The 19,686-nt window shown below is 38.8% G+C and overlaps 2 protein-coding genes across 4 annotated transcripts in view; one reads left to right on the top strand and one right to left on the bottom strand.

Annotated features, from left to right (window-relative positions):
• The first annotated feature begins 740 nt into the window (after positions 1-740).
• On the top strand, positions 741-15,653 carry faxdc2 (fatty acid hydroxylase domain containing 2). Its single transcript, XM_038707966.1, has 9 exons — positions 741-839; positions 2,593-2,633; positions 4,530-4,627; positions 6,056-6,159; positions 6,592-6,713; positions 11,348-11,553; positions 11,873-11,978; positions 12,475-12,641; positions 14,235-15,653. The coding sequence occupies exons 1-9, from the start codon at positions 815-817 to the stop codon at positions 14,389-14,391; spliced, it is 1,026 nt and encodes a 341-aa protein (XP_038563894.1). The 5' UTR covers positions 741-814; the 3' UTR covers positions 14,392-15,653.
• Positions 15,654-15,843: 190 nt separating this feature from the next.
• Positions 15,844-19,686, bottom strand: part of larp1 (La ribonucleoprotein 1, translational regulator) — a 57,028-nt gene continuing 53,185 nt past the window's right edge. For all 3 annotated transcript variants that reach the window (XM_038707954.1, XM_038707952.1, XM_038707953.1), the window contains one exon: positions 15,844-19,556. In XM_038707954.1, the coding sequence (XP_038563882.1) occupies positions 19,344-19,556 (213 nt within the window). In that variant the 3' untranslated portion in view covers positions 15,844-19,343. The remainder of the gene's footprint in view (positions 19,557-19,686) is intronic.

Here is a 19,686-nt window from a genome sequence, read left to right as displayed (position 1 = left end):
ACGTTAGTTTTACCTTCTCACATATCATAATCTACATCACCTACAGTCAAAAATGTCTTGTATTAGGGAAAGGGAAAAGAGAAGAAACCTTAAACTCATTTACAGAAATTAAGTCTTGACCCCTGTTCATAAAAAATGTGTGTCTGGGTGAGTGAAAAGCTTGTATATTAATATAAAAGCTTTTTCATGTGGAGTAAGAGGGTATTTAAATCACCTCCTTGGAGATGTGGGTTTCCTAAGAGAGCCGTTAGGTGCTTTGCCTCTTTGAAATGCACTGGGTTGTGCTGGATCTGTGTCTGGATGCAGCTGGTATGACATAACAGAAACAGTCTTTGGCAATATAGAAGAACTTCGTGCAGCATGTGTCATAAAGGACGAGGTTATCCAGGTGTTAAGTGATTAAATGATAGCTGAAGGAGGTGTGTGTGTGTGTGTGTGTGTGTGCACGCTGTGTATACAAATAGCTGCAATGGATCTGCGTGTGGATCTTTGTTCTACTGTATTCTGTACTCATTTATTACACAAATGTACCTTTCCAATCAACATGTCATGTAGTGACCATCCATCCTGAATTTCAACCTGCAGCTGGATTCATGCGGTCTACTAGAGTAGGCGAAAATCTGGTGAAGAAAACAATGATTAACACACAAAAAAAACCACATCCTCGCGTTAGAAGCGCTGCTACTTCCGGATGTGGCTTGATCAGCTGACCAAGAATCAGCCAATAAGAAGTCGTTCACGCTGTAAACACACTGTTCATTTGAGTGTATAAAAACCCGCAGGACCGTTCAAAGGGGAGAAACCGTGGAGAGACATGACGGCGGAGGCAAGAGTGAGCGGTAAGTCCGTGGTTTATTTTAACGTAAACACGTCGATGGAGTCGGGTTTTATCATGTTTAACGCTTGTTTACAGCTGGCTGCACGAAAAAGCAAAAACTAAGCTGTGTTGCCTAAATGTGGGCAGTTGATGTGTTCAGTGAAGGTAGCATAGTTCATAATCTGCAAAAACAAAAACTGCTCACCGCTTTGTTTTCTGTCACTACACAATCGTTCTCTATCATATTCCTGTAATATTCCTGTATATGTGGCATTAACTCGGCTGCATACAATTATTGCAGTTATTATTATGTTTGTTTATGTTTTCAATAAATGTTGTTAAATCAAAAATACTTTAGTTTATTAAATTACATAAGTGACTATGTCAGGTTATCAAAACCAAATCTCTTAGCTTAGTTTTTTAGTCTGATCAGCCGCCAAGAATAAATGTATTGTTCTTATGAAAGCAGGGTATATGAAAACAATCACTATATTCTTTGCGTGTCAGAAAATGTAGCATAGTGATCATGCGTGCGTAGTGTCATTACAACCACTATAATTTATGTTAATCAGTTAATTAACTAACTAATGATGTTTAAGCAGCAACTTTAAAGATGTTTCACTTAAAGATCCAATCCAGGTGTGTTTTAAGACATAAAAATAACCTTGTGTATGCTTTTTTTTTTTTTTGGTCACAAAAAACTTACATTTACTAGTTTAAAAATCCCTAAAATGTAACTACTTGACACAAGATTTCTCATAGTTCACTGAAAGGTCCATTCCCAGTGTATGTGAACTTGTTCTAAGTTGCATGATGAAACCACTGTTGGCTTCAAAATCATCTTCTACGTACATGTCTTAAACTGAGATTTAAGACATGAGAAACCTTTTCCCTTCAGTAGATGAATGTGAAAACAACCTTTAGTGTCTAATTCTGCACATACACCAATCTTATTATGAAGGTCAAACATCTAAGTGACAAAAACAAAATACATTTTTGACTGTAATATAATTTGGGTGTTACACTTGTAGCCTTTTTTACAAAATCTCAACAGGGTTTTTGTTCTTTTCTTTCCCCAAGCTTTCTATTTCTTGCTGAGCTACAAAGAGAGAGTGGATGTGGAGCAGGTTGTTATTCCCAAGAATTTGACTGAAAAATTGCTCACTGTAAGAAGGATTCAGTATAACAGGATTATGTATAATCCTCTGTCTGTAGATTTTGCACGAGGCTACACAGCACTCAGATGATTATTGTTCCTTGGAAAAATGCAGCCAGAGATGTTTATACTGTTTAATTAAGTCACATTTTTGAGGTAAAATAGCCTTAATCAGTGGAGATACAGTGGAGATTATTAATGAAAAAATGGCCTATTGAAGACATTTGAAGTGTGTTAGAACTTGAGTTTGAGTTTTGTCACACTCTAAGTACACACAAGTATTTTCTTTCTTCTGGAAAAATAGAAACTTGATCTTTATCACATAAGGAAAATAAACACTATTGTTTTGCAAGCCAGCTAAGCCACCTTCCTTATACAGCAAAATATTTAATCTTTAATCTTCAGTCATTTTGGGACAGTGCAGATATCCTTTGCTTCCAAAATCTTCCATCTTAGTATAATTTTAGACTATTTTTAATTTTGTTTTAATGCTTGGCTGAAATTCAGCTTTATTTTTAAACAGTAACAATAGATGATGTGGATGTAATTCTGACTGGAACATGTAAATGAACTGTTGTGAACTGTGCATTTATTATTGTTGTTTATTATATGTTTACAGACACAAGGGGAGTTGCCACAGCAGGGAGCAGCAGCAGACAGGTAATAACATAACAACTTCACAACTGAACACTGCTGTTACCATCATTGAATAGCACAGAAAGATGATCAAAAGCAGGCAGGTCCACAGCAACACAATACGATGAGTCACAGCCAACACAGGCACTACCTTTTTAAATGGATTTTGTCGTTTTAGTTCCTCGCCTGTCTGTAACTCGTCCTTTCTCTTTGGGTGAAGGGTTTGTTTGTTTAACTTTGAAAAGGTTCTAAATAGTAAGAACAAAGTTGGTGTTTATCTGTTTTGTCAACTGACGATATCATTGAAGATCCTCCCTGACCAGCAATAGTTAAAATATTTATTATTATTACATTTTTCTTCAAGTGTGTAACTCTGTCAGATATGTCCTGTTTTCCTTGTTGTTGGACAGGCTTGACCTGACAAGTTGCATTACGCAAATTTATGGAGCTCTGCAGGTGAACAGAGAAAGGATGGGGGTAAAAAAGGGATTATGTAATATCATAAGAAATGTTAAGGAGTGTTCTGTAATTGTTTTTATGACATAGGAGAGAGTGCAGTATAATGGAAAATGTTTACACTGTGTTTGTGTTTCCTTTTGGGAGATTAGATTGTAGGTAATAAATGTAGTAAATAGGGATAGATGTACAAGGATGCATCAGTGTATCTGTGAGATGTGATTGTATAATTGTGTGCATGTTGCTTGTGGCTCTAAAAAAAAAAATTAAAAATAAAGGAAGAAGGAAAAAGAACAGAGAGCTGAGGACTGAGACCAGCACGACATTTGCGTAACATTTTTCCCACTGTTGCCATGGCTGAGCCAAGGGGCAGAAGGGGTAAAATCTGGCATTTTAGAAGGTCTGGTGAATCTGACATCAATCCCTGGACTTAATTCCCGCTGAGTGAACTCATCCAGTTCTCTCTCAGTGTGGCTCTCTCAGTGTGGCTCTCTCAGATTTTGCTTTTATTAAATGCACTGGGCTTTAGTGTTCCAGATAAAAGAAATACTTGCATCTCGATCATCTGCAGCTGTAGAAGAAGCTTAAATTAATCTATTATCAACATTGCAAGCGACACAAAACCTTTTAAATCTGTTCAGTTCACACTGAATAAATGCATTCACTTTCTTTTCGACACATTTCATGTCAAAAAGGAGTACATTGAAAACATTAATCTGAGATTCATTTACTGTCTTGTCAGCATTCAAACCTTAAATGTCAGATTGAACCTTTTAATTGCTTTGATGCTTTGAATTGCTTTTGATATAGATATATACAGATAAATAGCACTTCTTGCACATAAGTATATTTGCATTTTTATTATCGCTCTACTGTTTAAACCTCCTCATTTCTGTACATGGCTCCCTACATCTATATTTATCTTTAAACAAGTGTATTATTTAGGTTATAATGGACGTAAACACGTGATGTGACTCTGTTTTGATGATGAAGATGATGATGATTTTGATTGAGACAGAGAAACAGGAAAGCCTAATGTCTTATTTTCACTGTGTTCCTCCAACAATGATATGCTTTAGATACACACGAGGGATTCAGTGACACGTTACTGTTTGTCTCGTGCAGCCTGATTTATTTTAGCTCTTCAATCTCACTTTCTCCATCATGGTGTATAATCTCTATGCTGTCCAATGTGGCGAAAGGCCTCACCTATGAAAAAACACAAGTGTTCTTTGTTTGTGTAGCTCAACGTGCCACCTACAGCTGACCAAAGAAGCCACAGTGCTGTCATCCTCTTGGAATGACACTGACTGGTTTCAGTAACTGCTGTTTTAGAGACATTTACTCTACTTTTCTGGACGTTTCTGTGGGAAATTCTGGTGTAACTCAACATCATGAGATTGCACAGCATCATCAGAGTAACAGAGAGGTTCATGCACAGTTGTTGCTTTTTTTTCCACCCAGGAGGGCCCTGGAGGACTGTGGGACTCCGTGAAGAAAGCTGCAGTTGTCATTGGATCTGGAATCTTATTCTTGGCTGCATTCGGCAACTCGCTGACATGGTAGGATTTTTCTTACAAATTATCAGTGAACCTGAGGAGTTGGCAGTGTCGTAGGTCATTACATGCAGTGCAGTAAAAAATGACAAGCACGGCAAGGCAAGGAAGCAAACATTAATCAGGACATTGCAGAGAAGGACTAAACTGAACGGGTCAGGTATTGTCTTGTTTTACAGCCACAGATATCAGTTCTGCTAGTCAGTATGTGAAAATAAATGAATTATATTCTTACATTTGATTGAAATTGTTATGCTTTGTCTTGTGCAGTTAGCTACAGAATGTTTTATTGTTGGTGCGCAAGGGGGAAATTGTTCTGTCTCTGTTAGGATCTGTACAGGTGAACTGCATTTTGGATCAGGTCTAATTATCCTTGGGAATATTCGGATGGTGCGCTCCGGGTCCTGTTAGGATCAGGTCTTCTTTTTCAAAATTATATTGAATTTATTCATATTTTCTAATGTAGTTTTAAATTAGATTACACACATGATTTCACCTCCTAAGACACAAACCGAGGGAAAGACTTTATTTAGTACCAGCCACACAGGAAAATACCATGTTTGTGTAGCATTGAGAACAGTTGTTCAGTTCTGCATATCAAGTCATGACCTCTGGTGTCAACTTACTCACGTTTATGATGCAGCCATCATGTTGTTGTTATGCCATGAACTTATTTATCCACGTCTGGTTTGGGTAGGTTATTTTCCACAGGTCTGTTTTGGGTCGAGTCAGACATTTTGGTACTACACTTTGCGTACTCAGTTCCTTTAAAGTAACACTACCACAGTGTAAAAATACTTTGTAAAGTAAAAGTCCTGCATTGGAAAAATAATTACCAGTTAAAAGTACTTAAAGTATCATAAGTAAAAGTACTTATAATGCAAAAAACGGCCCCTTTCAAAGTGTTAAATTATATATACTATATTTTTTTACTTATACAGACAAGACAATAATTTGTATACACAAGTTATCAACAAGATATGTGTGCAACCAGGTTTCTGTACATCATGACCTCACATAAATCCCAGCAGAGCTTCACACAACTCCAACCTGAGTTTGTCTTATTAGCAACATAAGTGAAAACGCAAATGAGGGTCTGTGGGGCCTTTAATCTATAACAATGCATCATGTTTAATAAGTTAGTCATATGTTTTGAAAGCGAAGTAACTATAGCAGTTCAGTAAATGTAGTGCAGTAAAAAGTACAATATTTCCCCCTGAAATTTAGTGGATCAGAAGTGTAAAGTACAATAAATTGGAGATACTAAAGTGAAGGACCTCAAAGTTTTACTTAAGGACAGTACTTGAGTGATTGTACTTTCTACCACTGGTGTACCAGTGAATGTTTAAATGTGGGTGGCAAAATGTTTTGAAGAATAATAGTCAGATTTAATAAGGTAAGAAAATTGTCTTGTGAACTTGATTCTTCCTCCAGGCATCTGCAGAGATTCTGGGGAGCTTCAGGAGATTTCTGGCAGAAATGGTGGACCGAGCTGTACTTGACATTTGAGGGCCACGAAACTGCTTTGTTCTTCTTTGGTAAGGAAATAACAACTGGTTAGTTTTGTATCTTGTCCAAAAAGCTGTTTTGACCTGCTTTGTATCAATACACAGTTGGTATTGTTGTGAAACACAGGTGGCTTCATGGACCTATACAGCTCTCTAACCAAATATTTTGTAGTTTCAAAGAAGATTACACACATGATTTCACCTCCTCTGAGACACAAACAGGGCTTTGTTGTCAGAGAACTTTCTTTTGTACCAGCCACAGAGGAAATAGCGTATCTGTGTCGCTTTGAGAACAGTTGTTCTGCATATCAAGTCGTCATCTCTGCTGTCAACTTACTCTCTTATGATGCAGCCATCATGATGTTCTCATGGACTGGCCAGCTATTTTACACAGTGGAAGGTATTCCTCCGGATTGGATGGATGTCATGTTGTACCTCTCTGACTGTGCCTTTTCTCAACAGGGACAATGTTGTTCCCCACTCTGGCGTTCTGGGTGTCGAATGGTCTGCTGCTTGTGGTGGACACCACTGGTAAACCCTCCTTCATCACGCGCTACCGCATCCAGGTGGACAAGAATAACCCGGTATATGTTAAATCTGTTACAGATTTTAAGACACCACTGAGATACCAACACCACTTTGACCTCCGCGCCTACCAATATTGATACTAAGTGATCTGCTTCTACTATGATCGTCATGTTCTGTCTGCTTTTAATCTCAGTAACTGCTATCATAATCAGCCAGTGCTGAGTAATCACAATACAAATTCTCATATAGTGACTAATAAATCCATCTAGCCTCAGCCTCTTTACCGTGATTACCCTTTAGTCACTGGCTTAAACTTAGCATCAATATATGGATGAACTTATTCATAGAGTGCGTCTCCTTCGACGGCAACACATGGAGATTAGCTTTAGACGCAACAAAACCAGCTTTTAGACGTTGTTGGGACAGTCACATTATTGTCATCACAGTTACCTACTGTAACCCATCCACCATTGTGTCCCTGAGCAAGACACTTAACCCCTACTTGCTCCAGAGTTGTGCGACCTCTGACATATATAGCAATTGTAAGTCGCTTTGGATAAAAGCATCAGCTAAATGAATAAATGTAAGTCAAAATGTGGCTAAATGTTCCTAAATGAATACATAAAACGTGTTATATTTTATGTGTTTATTAAATTCTTCATATCTGGTTCCTAGACACCAGAGAGCTACTCAGTTGTGTATTTTCATTAAAAATAGTAAAGAAATTTGATCTTGATAAATCAAAAAAATATTACTAGTAATTTGTAGCTCGTATAGGTGAGTAAACACACTTGCGAGAACACACAGGCATGAGCCTCAGTGTTACTGATCTGACCAAAGTCCTCTCACTGTGTTTAATTAACAGATGTTGATGTGAACTGGAAAGATAAAGACTGACATTATTGATAGCCAGGGCTGAAAGGTTACTCTCAAAATGTAAACAGATTATTGATTACCTTTCAAAGATTATAACCAGAGTGCACAGCAAGTTCCCGTTCATTGATGGAATAAAAGTAGTTTGCTTTATATCAATAATCCATTAAGCCTGTAGTTAACAGACATCATGTTCAGGTTGAAGCCGTGTTGATTACAAGTATTGGCTTTATCACCTTTTTATGGGGTGACATACATTTTCATAACATTTCAGTTTTGTCACAGTCAGTCAAGATGGTGACAGTCATCATTATGTCACCTACGAAGCTACTCTGCTGAGTCATCATGTGTTGGCTTTCCATGGTCAGTCACTCTGAGCCGAGATACCAATGCTCTGGCCCCGTTTCAGAAAGTGGCTTTAGTGAAAACTCTGGCCTGTGATGAGGGGAAACTCTGGGTTATCTGTTTCAGAGACCGAGATCAGATAAATCCTAAGCGAGTAACTACAACAACTTGTGGCGTGAAGCTAACCTGCTCGGGAGGAGGTTTTCTTCAATAAACTCTGAGTTTCTCTCTGACTCTTCTCCTCCTGAAGCAGCTGTCTGAAACACTGTTTCATTTCCTCATTGATATAGTCGATATCAAAGCACATTTACAGAAGTTTACGTCTTTAGAAACATTGGAATTAGTTAGATATTAGTTTGTTACCTAAACATAATCTTTAACATGACCACGTTTATGACCAACGTGTCATCAATTTAAAGATGGAGACAGGGATTTCTGAACATCGTGGATTCATCCTCAGCTCAGAATAAAATCTATACGCGTCACTGTCCTTTATAACACTGTGATTCTGTGAACATTACGGTAGCTGTCAGGTTGTCAGCAGTTGCACTGAAACATTTACGTAGGGCTACATTACTGCAGTAATCACTGTCCAAATCAGTATGAAGCTGTATCTGATCACTGAACAATCATCTGTCATGTTGTGATTGGTCACACTGATGGAACATTCCTATCATAGTTTTCTTGTTGGAGATAATCTGAATATTTCTGAGTGGGAATGACCGTGGTGCAGCTGTAACGACTAAATGTAGTTTAACAGTGAGTTTTTCGCTGCAGATAGTCTTAATCTATGTTGACTAATTTATTAAATGAAAAACTAGCAAGATTTTAAACCTAAATTAGATGTCTATAAATTTACAGTCCGTATCAACCGAGACGTTTTTCAGAAGGAAATCCTAAAAATAATTATTGTCTTCAGGTTTTACTGCCGGCACTGTAACCCGTCAGGTTACAGCTGAATAAATGTATTTAGAAATTGTATTTAACATACACAAGGATTCTAGCACTTTGTAATTTATTAAGTAAATTCAAGTCTGGTAAAATATGAATATGTGGGCTACGCTGAAAAAAAATTTAATGGTTCTAACTTACATTGAATGATCCACTTTGGCATGCATTCATATTTTTAGCCACAATGGAGTAAAATAGAGGCTCTGCTCTTTATTAACCCATTGCAATGGTGAATCATAGTATGGGAGCTCTATTGATTTATGGAATTTTTTATTTTTTTTTCCATTCCCCACGCATGCCCTTAACTCACAGTGAACATACTCAGAGTTGAACTTACTCTGATCAGCTGTTCAGGAGTTTCCCATCTCAGGGTTAATCAACTTAGAGCTCAGGGTTTGGCTCAGTGTTTGTTAAACCTGTTTTCAGAAACAGTGCCCTGGTCTTGAGCCCTTTTAGTCATAAACAAAGTCAGGACAAGCAGTTGTGTAGCAACAAAACAACACAGAGTGTGTGGCTTTTTAAGTAGTCAATGTATTTTAAATTCAGTCAGTTGAATCATGTGTCAGGGCTTTTAGTCAATCTTCAGATGACTCTGAAAAAACTCAGCTGACAACACACAATGAGGGCTAAAACCACTAAGTCATTTATTTGGTTAAAAAAACAAACACCAAGTGAGTATCACTGCCTGCAGCATGTGTTTTTTTTTTTTAAGTACAAAAACAACAGCTTGAAAATATTTTTCTTTATTTGATTTATTAGACAGTAACACAAACAAAAATAAATTCATAACAAGATGCCATCACAGCGACATTATACATTTATCAGAACTGTCGAGGATAAGATTCCACAGACATTTTTCCATTTCACAGCAGGAAAAGCACAGTTTATAACAGAAGTGATGGTGGCTGAATTACATTTAGCTGCTTCAGTTTTAGGGTCCTGGTATTGTGCATACTGGCTCACTGTCACGCTGTTGTGGCTTTCTGGGACACTTGAGCAGAACAGAACCAAAGTTAATGTTGTTAGTAACACCTGTGCTTTATCAAAATGTCCGCTGTGAAAGGTCAGGTTGTTGTGTTTGTACATTGTACCGTGCAAATGTTCATTTGTCTACCATTTAGACATACTGCATATGCTCACACAAAAACTCATCAGGACATGTCCATGTGTTTTATAACCAGGGTCCAAAGTTTAATGGTAAAAAGTCAAGTTGTTGATGTTATTTGCAAACTGGAGATTTTTTTTTTTTTATCTGATCCAAGACGCTTCCATCTGCTTGTTTGCATTTTAGTGAAGAGGATGATTTAGAAACCGCTACTTTTTCCAAGCATAAGAATAGAAAGTTATGCACAAGTCGGTGCATCTCAGTAACTTAGAATATCCTGGAAAAGTTCATTTTTAGAATATGGAAAGTGAAAACTCTAGATTCATTACACATAAAGTGAAACATTTCCTTTTTTGTTTTAATCTTGATGACTGAGCGTACAGCTCATGGAAATCAAAAATCCATATCTCAAAGTATTAGAATAGAGAATTTATAATACAGAAATGTCTACCTGATAAGAATCTTTAATATCTGTCTGGTTCGGTACACACAACCACAATCGGGGGAAGACTTCTGACTTGACAGTTGTACAGAAGACACTCATTGACGCCCTCCACAAGGAGGGTAAGCCACAGTAGGTCACTGCTGAAATGGCTGGCTGTTCAGAGTGCTGTATCAAAGCACATTCATGGAAAGTTGACTGGAACATTGAAGTGTGGTAGTATAGGTGCACAAGCAACAGGGATGAATGCAGCCTTGAGACGATTGAGACAAACAAAGCCGATTCAAGAACTTGGGGGAGCTTCACAAGGAGTGGACTGAGGCTGGAGTCAGTGCATCAAGAGCCACACCACACACACGTGTTCAGGAAATGAGCTAGAAGTGTGGCGTTCCTAGTGTCAATCCACTCAGTGGTCCAAAGTCCTCTTTTCAGACGAAAGTAAATGGTTTGTAGACATCCGGTATAGCCATTAATACTTGCACAGAACCAATAAAACGCCACACTATTACATGGAAATGCATAAATGTATTAAACAAGAAGAATAAATATGCCGTGTGAAAGTAGAATGAAGATAATCGTATACAGGTGGCAGGAAACATTAAATAAATAAAGACGAGGAAAATGTTATAAGAAATCACTTAAATCCCATAAAGAATAAGTTTTGAGATGAGCCTTAAAACAAAGAGGAGGGCGGTCATATATATATATATACTTTGGACGTTTTAAAGCTTCATACTGCATGTCAACACCCCAAGTTACACTATCATTTCTTTAAAAAAAGCACTTGTACTCCAGCACTCTGAAACAGAGATGCACTTAACAAAAGTTTCTCTATGAAGGCACTTACTGTAAGACCCTGAATGAAAAGCATCTGCCAAATGAATGTAATGTTGTGTAACTATATATTTGCCACTATAAGAAAGCATTTTATCCAGGTTTTTTGTTAACACTCTGACTCCTCCCTTGTCCTCCAGGTGGATCCAGGTAAGCTTCGCCATGCTCTGAAGGTAGTCACCTTCAACCACGTTTTCATCTCTGGGCCCATGTTGGTGGCGGCCTACCACCTGATGATCTTGAGAGGGAACCCCTGTGGGCCTGAGCTTCCCACCTTCCACTGGGCCCTGACGGAGCTGGCTGTCTGTGCCATCGTGGAGGAAATATTGTTTTACTATTCACACAGGTGGGAATCATTCACCTAACTATTTACAGCTGTGACATGTCAGAATGTCTCGTGTCCCTCCTGAAAAAGGCCTTTAGTGTTTTCTAACCAGTAGACAGTAACACTTCTTCATCATCTGAGTCTCAGATGTCATTGGAACACTGAACAAATCACTGCCACCTAGTGGTAAGATAAAAACTGACATTTTGGTGGTGTTTGCATTTATCTACAGCTTCACAGAGCTGTTAGCATTGCTGTAGACTTTTAGTCTTGTTGTTAAAAATTTACCAGTAGATAACTGACTGATTTTTATTTTGATCCTCTTCCTCTTTCCTCTCAGGCTGTTCCACCACCCAGGCCTCTACAAGCATTTCCACAAACAGCACCATGAGTGGACTGCTCCCATCGGAGTCGTCTCCATCTACGCTCATCCTCTGGAGCATATGGTGAATTATCCCTCCCCCCTTTTTCATTTTGTGTTCTGTGTCTGTCTCAGTCACGTTCTTGGCCTCTCAGTCTTTCGCTGTCAATGTGACAACGCACTAAATGATTTAAAGAGAAATTATACCCCTGATTTGGACTGTGGAGGATTATGGAGAGTCTGCACTGCTCTATGTTGGATTTAAATCTCTTCTGTCCTCATTGAGGCTTTTAGCCACAGACCATCTGCAGCTGTCAAAAATAAATCAAACGTGTTTCAATTTTACATCTGGAATTGGAGCAAACCGGATCTGAAAAATGTATCTGAACTCCCTTTTGCTCATCTACAACTTGAGTCAGCTGTTGAAAGTGTGATGCTGAGTCTATTTCACCACTGGTTAGGAGGTTTAAGTCTTCCTGAGTATTCCTGGTTTTATCCTTTTTTTTTTTTTTTTTTTTTTTTAAATTGGTTAGATTTTCAGTGGCCATTTAAACCCGTTCTTTCTTCCTCTTTACCGTTAGATCTCCAACATGCTGCCAGTGATAATCGGGCCAGTGATCCTGGGCTCCCACATGACCACCACCACCCTGTGGTTATGCCTGGCTCTTGTCAGCACCACCATCTCTCACTGTGGATACCACCTCCCCTTCCTGCCCTCCCCTGAGTTCCACGACTTCCACCACCTCAGGTGAGTCCACTCCTCTGTGAGTATATTTAATGGTCTTATTATCAATGCCACTGCTAAATATATAAAAACAACAAAGTTAAAATGTACATTCTTCTCTTGACTTTCTGTTTCTGGACAAGATGTGGTTGTCTCAAAAGGACTTTGTTTACCATAAACTGTGGTGATCAGCTTCTTCTTGCTTTTTCTAGCTCCTGAATGTGTAGGGACATACCTGATGAAAAGCAGAATCTGTTTTAATTTTTTTTTTTAACTGAATATACATAAATATTGTTAACAATTCCACGAAAAGACCAAAAACAAAAATGTGTTAGTTTGTCAGTCAAAACTTCCCTTTGACTTCCCTACCTAGCATCTACTGACGATGAAAAAAACAGCCCATGAATATACTTTTATTTTAAATGGTTAAATAATTAAAAATATCTGGACACTACTTTTGTTCCAAATGTTACTCAAAGGCAAAAAATTCAATGTTGGTTTTGGTATTTTCGTGGAATTTGTTGACAGTAGGGGTGTCATGATATCTCATGATTTCAGCATGGTGGAGTGTGAAGGTGAAATGGGCATAGAAGATGGCCTCTCCTTTTAAATCGTTTGGGTACACGGTGGGAATGATAAACAGAGTGAAAGACAAGCAAGGGCGTCATTTTGTGTTGAAAAGTGGCTCAGATTAGGGGTTGGACGAAACACTTAGGCCATGAGACGTGAGGATGCACAATTTTGGGGTCACGAGAACAAGACAAGAAGATATTTTAAAGCTATTATAGTTGTTGATTAAAGTGGTGGGTCTAGGGGTCCTCCCCCAGAAGACTGTAAGCATTAAACACTTAATTTCGTGCATTCTGGATACCTTTTCTGTGTTCATTTATCCCCGCGACCCTGTACGCAGGATAAGCGGTTGACGATGGATGGATGTGTTCATTTATATAAGGAAATAAGGAATAATATAAGGAAAAACTAAATTCAGGTGGCAGGTGACAATTCAAAATATAAAAATATACCAGAATACAATGCAGTAATCAGTAGCTTGGGACAACGCAGATATTTCTTCTATATTTACATTGCATTGAAATTCTCATTCAGTTCTTGTTGTGCAAATAAACTGTTCTTCTAGCATTTTCATTTGTTTTTAACATTTCTTGTTGCAAGCAATTTTTCAGAACATTTTTTAAAAATGCTTTCAAAAAGTGATGTCAACATCAGCCATTTCAAAATGTCCCCAGTGTAAATGACACCTATGCAGACAAGACAAACAATATGCAAGCAACATTTCAAAATGCACCTGCATTATTTTGCATTTTGTGACTTTCAGTCGAATAAAAGACTAATTTTCCAGTCATATATTTTGTCTATATAGATTTCTTAAAATAGTGTTCTGGTGAACCCAATACCGTGTATCGTCTCATGAACTAAGTGAATTGCCGCACCACTAGTTGACAGTAAGACATTATAGGTCACTATTATTTCAGTGAAATATGTAAAAACGAAAAAAAGGACAACAAATACAGTGCAGATCCCATGTTGACAGTTTGTTTTTAAACCTTTTTTTTGTTTTCATTCTGAGTTAAGATTCTTGTTTGGTGTTTCTGGTTCCAGGTTCAACCAGTGTTTCGGGGTCTTTGGTGTGCTGGATCGGCTCCACGGCACCGACACCAAATTCAGGCAGACCAAGCAGTACGAACGCCACACCCTGCTCACCAGCCTCACCCCTCTGAACGAGAGCATCCCTGACACACCCAAGAAGGGCCAGTGATGACCCCTGACCTTTAACCTCAGGCCTCCAAGTTTAGAATCAGTTCCCCATCAATCTAATTTTGATTTTAATCCAGAAAACCTGTTGATCAGTTTCACTGTGAAAATCTGCCCACACTCTCTGGTCACCAGCTTTACTGTTTAGAACTGTTGTTGCACTTTATGATTAAACAATGATAAATACTCACAGTAAGTCAAAATGTTTAATTTCCACGAATATTATAATAGATTTTTTTTTTTTTTTTTATGGACTAACTTAATCCGTTTTGTTTTTCCAGTGAAACAGGCTTTCATGGACGAATCGTCGTGTGTTTGGGTTAGCTTTACATATTCATTTGTTTCTAGGATTACATTTGAAGTTAAAGGCAAATCATATCTTAACAGAAGTCACAGGGACTCGCAAGTAGCTTGTTAAGTGGACAGATCAAATAATAAAGATAAATAATTTCACTTCAGCTAAGCATGTTGAGACTGCACTCCACAACTGGTTACCTTCAGTTAATGTTGTTTTTCTCAGATTTCTAAAAATCCATCGGCCTCTCTACCCATAAAACCTTGTTGTTTAGGGTCGTTTGCTGGCACAAATTTAGATTACATTTTCACTCATATCGAAACACAGGGCTGTTCTTACTTTGTCCCTCCTCCCGGGATAAACATGACTGTAAGAGGAAACTCCAGTTCACACCAACTTGGTGTGAAGCACAAACAAACGTAGTCAAAATGGGTGCTAGAAGTGATTTACACTGTTCAACCTTCCACACATTCCTTAATAACAAGCAAATTATTTTTTAATATGCTAATCATTTCAGTGAGAACAGATTCTGGTTTCAATGTAAATGTAACTTTATGGTGGCGATGTTACACATCTTTCCGTTCTTTGCAATTGTCGCATTATGGAAATGTTGATAATCTCTCACATCACACAAACTTGAAAAATGACACATTTTCTTTGTGAATCTAAGCTTTAACCTGAACACTAACATTTGAGTTATTATAGAAATAATTAAAATACAAAATGTTTAGAAGTAATGTTTAGTAACAGCACTTTAAGCTCACCAGTCCAGACTCTTCTGCTGCGTTCACTTGCTGCCAGAAAGATAACGTTTGCACTTTTAATTTCTGTGGCACTTAAACATATCCTTCAATGTTAAATGTGTCTGTAGAACAGGAAACCTCATTGTTTTATAAGAAATGAATGTTGAAAAAGATCTGCTGTGATTGCTACACTGACTGGACTGTTAAATAAAATGTTTTAAGAAGAGGGTGCATGATTTTCTTTCCTTTCTGTGGTGTGGGGACCATTCCAATACCAAAAACTTAATTTATTAAAACTGCCACACACATTGACATCTTACCATGGAGCTAAATAAACTACAGACTGACTTTGATAGTGTCAAACGTCTTTGCAAATTCATTTTCACTCACAAAGGAAATAATCACTCAAAAGCCATTGTTTGAGGTTTTTTTGTCCGTTTTGTGTTTTTTTTTCTTTATTAAAGGAAAAGCATAATTACTACAAATTACAAATAACACTAATAGCGAATCACATCAGCCTACAAAGCAGATATTATGAATATTAAATGTTATAATACAAGTTCTCATTCAAGTATTTTACATTTTTCCATTTTATATATTTTTTTATTCCTTTTTTCCTTGTTTTCATCTTTTTTTCCTCATGACAAGCCTAGGATATTGTAATGTAATGAACTATTTTAATGGTTCATATACAGTTATATCTTATTCATATGGCTTTATGGAATTTTGTCTTTTTTCAGTCTTCAGACACCATAACCAGCCATATTCCTCTGAGCGACATCACAAACCCCAGCCAGGCTCTTTCTGTTCTCATTTTCTGCTCCACCCTTTCTCACGTCCATCACTCATCTCTCTAGTGTCCGGCCAGCTGGCCAAGCCCGCGTAAAACTGCCGTGAGGAGGGTGCGGCGCCCCCTAAAGTTTGTTTGGACAGCTAGCAGCAGTTCTCTGCTGATAGAGAAGGCTGAAAACTTCCAAAACACCTGAAACCCCCAATGTCAGGTGACAGGTGATGGCATGTGATGATCACATTAGAGGGAGGGACAATGTGACTGTCCCAGGAAGAAGGCCCCCTAGTGACAGTGCCATATCTGCAGCCCCACACACACACACACACACACACACACACACACACACAGCTCACCCATTCAAAGGCTTCACTGGTTTTGGGGGAAATGCAAGTTTTTCCTTGTCTGAATATTTTGCAGCTCTTATTATTCCATCTTTAAACCTCCAGTAAACACTTTGATGCATCAACTGTAAGCCTCTGAAAATGATCCAAATCTCCCTGAAGAAAAACCAACAAAACATTAAAGAAAAAGAAGTAGAGCTTTGCGTTGCATTTTCATGTTTCCAACAGTTCTGGATTTAGAGGAAGAAACTGAAGAACTGAAACACTGACAGGACAATGTGAAATCCACTCCACTCTGCTGGAACATCAACCAACAGGCTGAAAGATTACGGAAAAGGACCAAGACAAAAATAAAAAATAAAAGACAGGCGTCCAACACAGTTCCATCTAAAGATAGCTTCCAAACTCCTCAAATGCACCGGAACGTTTTTTTTTTTACTTTTTCATCTGACAGTGCTGTTTCACAGTAAATGGCTCTTCACTCAGAAGCAAAAACTTTGTAAGCTAACGGAAAACAGGTAATTTCACTAAGCATCTGGATATCCACACTTGTATTAAGACTTTTTTTCCCCCCAGAATTGAATATCTTCTTGTTCAATTTGCACCCCAAAACCAGATAATTTCAGTGTTTGTAGAAAACCCGGAGACTTACATGACTTAAACTAATTCTTCTAACAGTTTGTAGTTGGAAATGCTGCTCTGTCATCTTGGCAAAAAAATTGCTTTACTAAAAGAAAAAGAGCAAATTGACTGTGATTTCAACGTGAAATATTATTAGCTTACAGATTTAGTTTCTGCACTGAATACCCGTTGACGCCCTGATGTCCACTTTCCCTTTTGTGTCGTGAATTATGTTCCCGTTTCTGAAATCCACAGATGTTTTTACAGCCTGACACAAACCCATCATAAAAACAACAACGCTAGAAACATTGCAAATTGAAATTAAAAAGCATTAAAAGATAATCATGAGACCATTACAAAAAAAGTTAAGGAGTACATACACATGTAAGGCAAATATATAATCTGTTCTATAAACAAAAACAAGTAGCCGGGAGCTGTAATCATTTCTCTTCATCTGTCAAATTCACATTTACATTAGTGGAGGAAAATCCCTCTTCTATTTGATATCATCAGTACTCGAGTTGGATAAAGATTGAAATTATCCACATAGTTGACTGTAGGAAGTGTGACGACTGAACAGAAGAAGAGTGTGAATGGACTCAAATCCAGTCTTGAATTTTTGTCCACAGCGAGGCAAGATGTCGAGCTTTGTGTTCAGCTTGCTCACGCTGCTACATCTGTACTTGCGTCAGTGTTCATGCCTGTAACTGATGTGTTTGCTGTGTGAAACAGAAAAAAGGTGTCGAGCGCTCAAGGCCCAAATGGCCTCCTGAAGTTGAAGACCAAACGTTTGAGCCTCATCAGCGCCTCCACCCAGAGCACCTGCGACAGAGCACGACGGCCCTCCTCATAACCATCGCTTCTTCAAGTAATCCGGATTGATGATTCCAGTCCTAATCGTCACTATCGTCAACTGATGGATGGATGTCGAACGGATGGATGCAGCTCGTCTGACGGGGAGACGCAGGGGGAGAGAGAAAGTCAGGTAGCACCCAAAGGGAGATCATCAGGAACTCTCTCTCCAAAACTCTCCACCCCACAGTGTTTTGTTTAGATGTTTTTCTCAGAGAGGGGGGTGGGGCTTCCCCCTGGTTGACGTGTTTCAGCACAAAAAGCTACGACTTGCAAACAAAGGGAAGAATTACAGGACTTGTAACAGACGAGTGACAATTGGAAGACGGTTCAGAAAAGGGGGGGTGGGGGGGGGGGCAGCTTGGCAGACAAGAGCACCACCTAGTGATCTCTGCTGGAAGCGGTGACCGGATATATGGGTGATTTCAATGCTGTACAATCGACAATAAGGTGGCGGGCACAAGTTAGAAGCAGTAAAACCATTAAAATAAGGCAACTTTCAATGATCGTGTCCACATTGAGAGGTTGGGTCAAGTTGTTTTTTTTCCCCTCTACTTTTATCATTTGGTTCTTTTTTATTTTCCTCTCAATGTCCAGCCATAAAGTAAATGAAATATTTTTATTTTATTTTTAGACCTTCAGCTGAGTGCACTGGGGGCTCTGCGGATGGAAATGACAGTCGCTCTGTTCAAACCACTTTGGTCCGGTTGGATGTCAGGAGCAGCACGGCCTCCAGCGGGCCGCTAGCGGGGCTTTTAGATACTCAGTGTTGTTCAAACTATTTCAAAGTCTCCAATGTCACCACATGCCGAAGAAATAATAATCATAAATCTGAGATCTGGGTAAGGAATCAAATATCTTTCAGCCAGCAAGACAGTGATGATCGAAAGAGGGGTTCCAGTGACAGAGAGGGGGAGGCCAACATGAAAATGTAAAAAAAAAAAAAAAAACACAAAAAGTTGAAATAAACATTTCCAGGATGGTAAATCATCACTAAACCATCCACCGCGTGGACTGGCAATGATTTGTAAAAGAAAAAAAAAAAGTGTTTGACACCTCATCCATTCCTTGCCTCATTAAGACAGAAAAGGTCATTTTCTCTCAAAAACTTAAAACTAATTAATAAACCATATTAATTATTTGTGTCTTCCTTATTTCTCAATCAAAAGTTGTCGTAGGGGAAAAAAAAATAAACAATACTCTCATGCTTGAATGAAGAGCTGGACGCCCCCTCCCCCCTCCTGTGGCGCAGAGAGAACCAGCGACTTGCAGACGTGGTTGAGTTGATCCATGTAAGCCGGCGTGTTTGTGGTGTTACTTCAGTGTCTTGGCATCTGGTGCGGGGGCGGGGGCTTTCTGGCTGGTGGGTTTGGCATCATCCTTGGCTGCGGGGCCATGGGCGGTGGGGGCGGGGCTGGGGCCTGAGCTGGTCTGGCTGTGGGGCCGGCTCAAGGGCTGGGAGGGGTGCCGGCGGCGACCGTCCCCGCTGGACGAGTGTCTTCTGCGGCCTCCTTCCTCCATCGGCGGCTAGAACCAAAAATAAGCAGGGCAGAGTTTAGATTATGAACAACAACTACTTTTAGGAAGAAGAAAAAATCAATCTTCTTTTCAAATAGGTGGTGTAATGTGGACATGAATTCTGGAATCTAATGAGTAA

Source organism: Micropterus salmoides, unplaced genomic scaffold (assembly GCF_014851395.1).
Source record: "Micropterus salmoides isolate LMB-PRFRI ecotype aquatic unplaced genomic scaffold, ASM1485139v1 Ms_hic_scaffold_9, whole genome shotgun sequence".
Classification (NCBI taxonomy): Eukaryota; Metazoa; Chordata; class Actinopteri; order Centrarchiformes; family Centrarchidae; genus Micropterus; species Micropterus salmoides.
This window is presented reverse-complemented; position numbering and strand designations above follow the sequence as displayed.

Coding starts and splice junctions, on each gene's coding strand:
- faxdc2 (XM_038707966.1), top strand. CDS start 815: ATGACGGCGGAGGCAAGAGTGAGCG. Junction 2,634..4,529: donor CAGGGAGCAGCAGCAGACAG/GTAATAACATAA, acceptor TTTTCCACCCAG/GAGGGCCCTGGAGGACTGTG. Junction 4,628..6,055: donor TTCGGCAACTCGCTGACATG/GTAGGATTTTTC, acceptor TTCTTCCTCCAG/GCATCTGCAGAGATTCTGGG.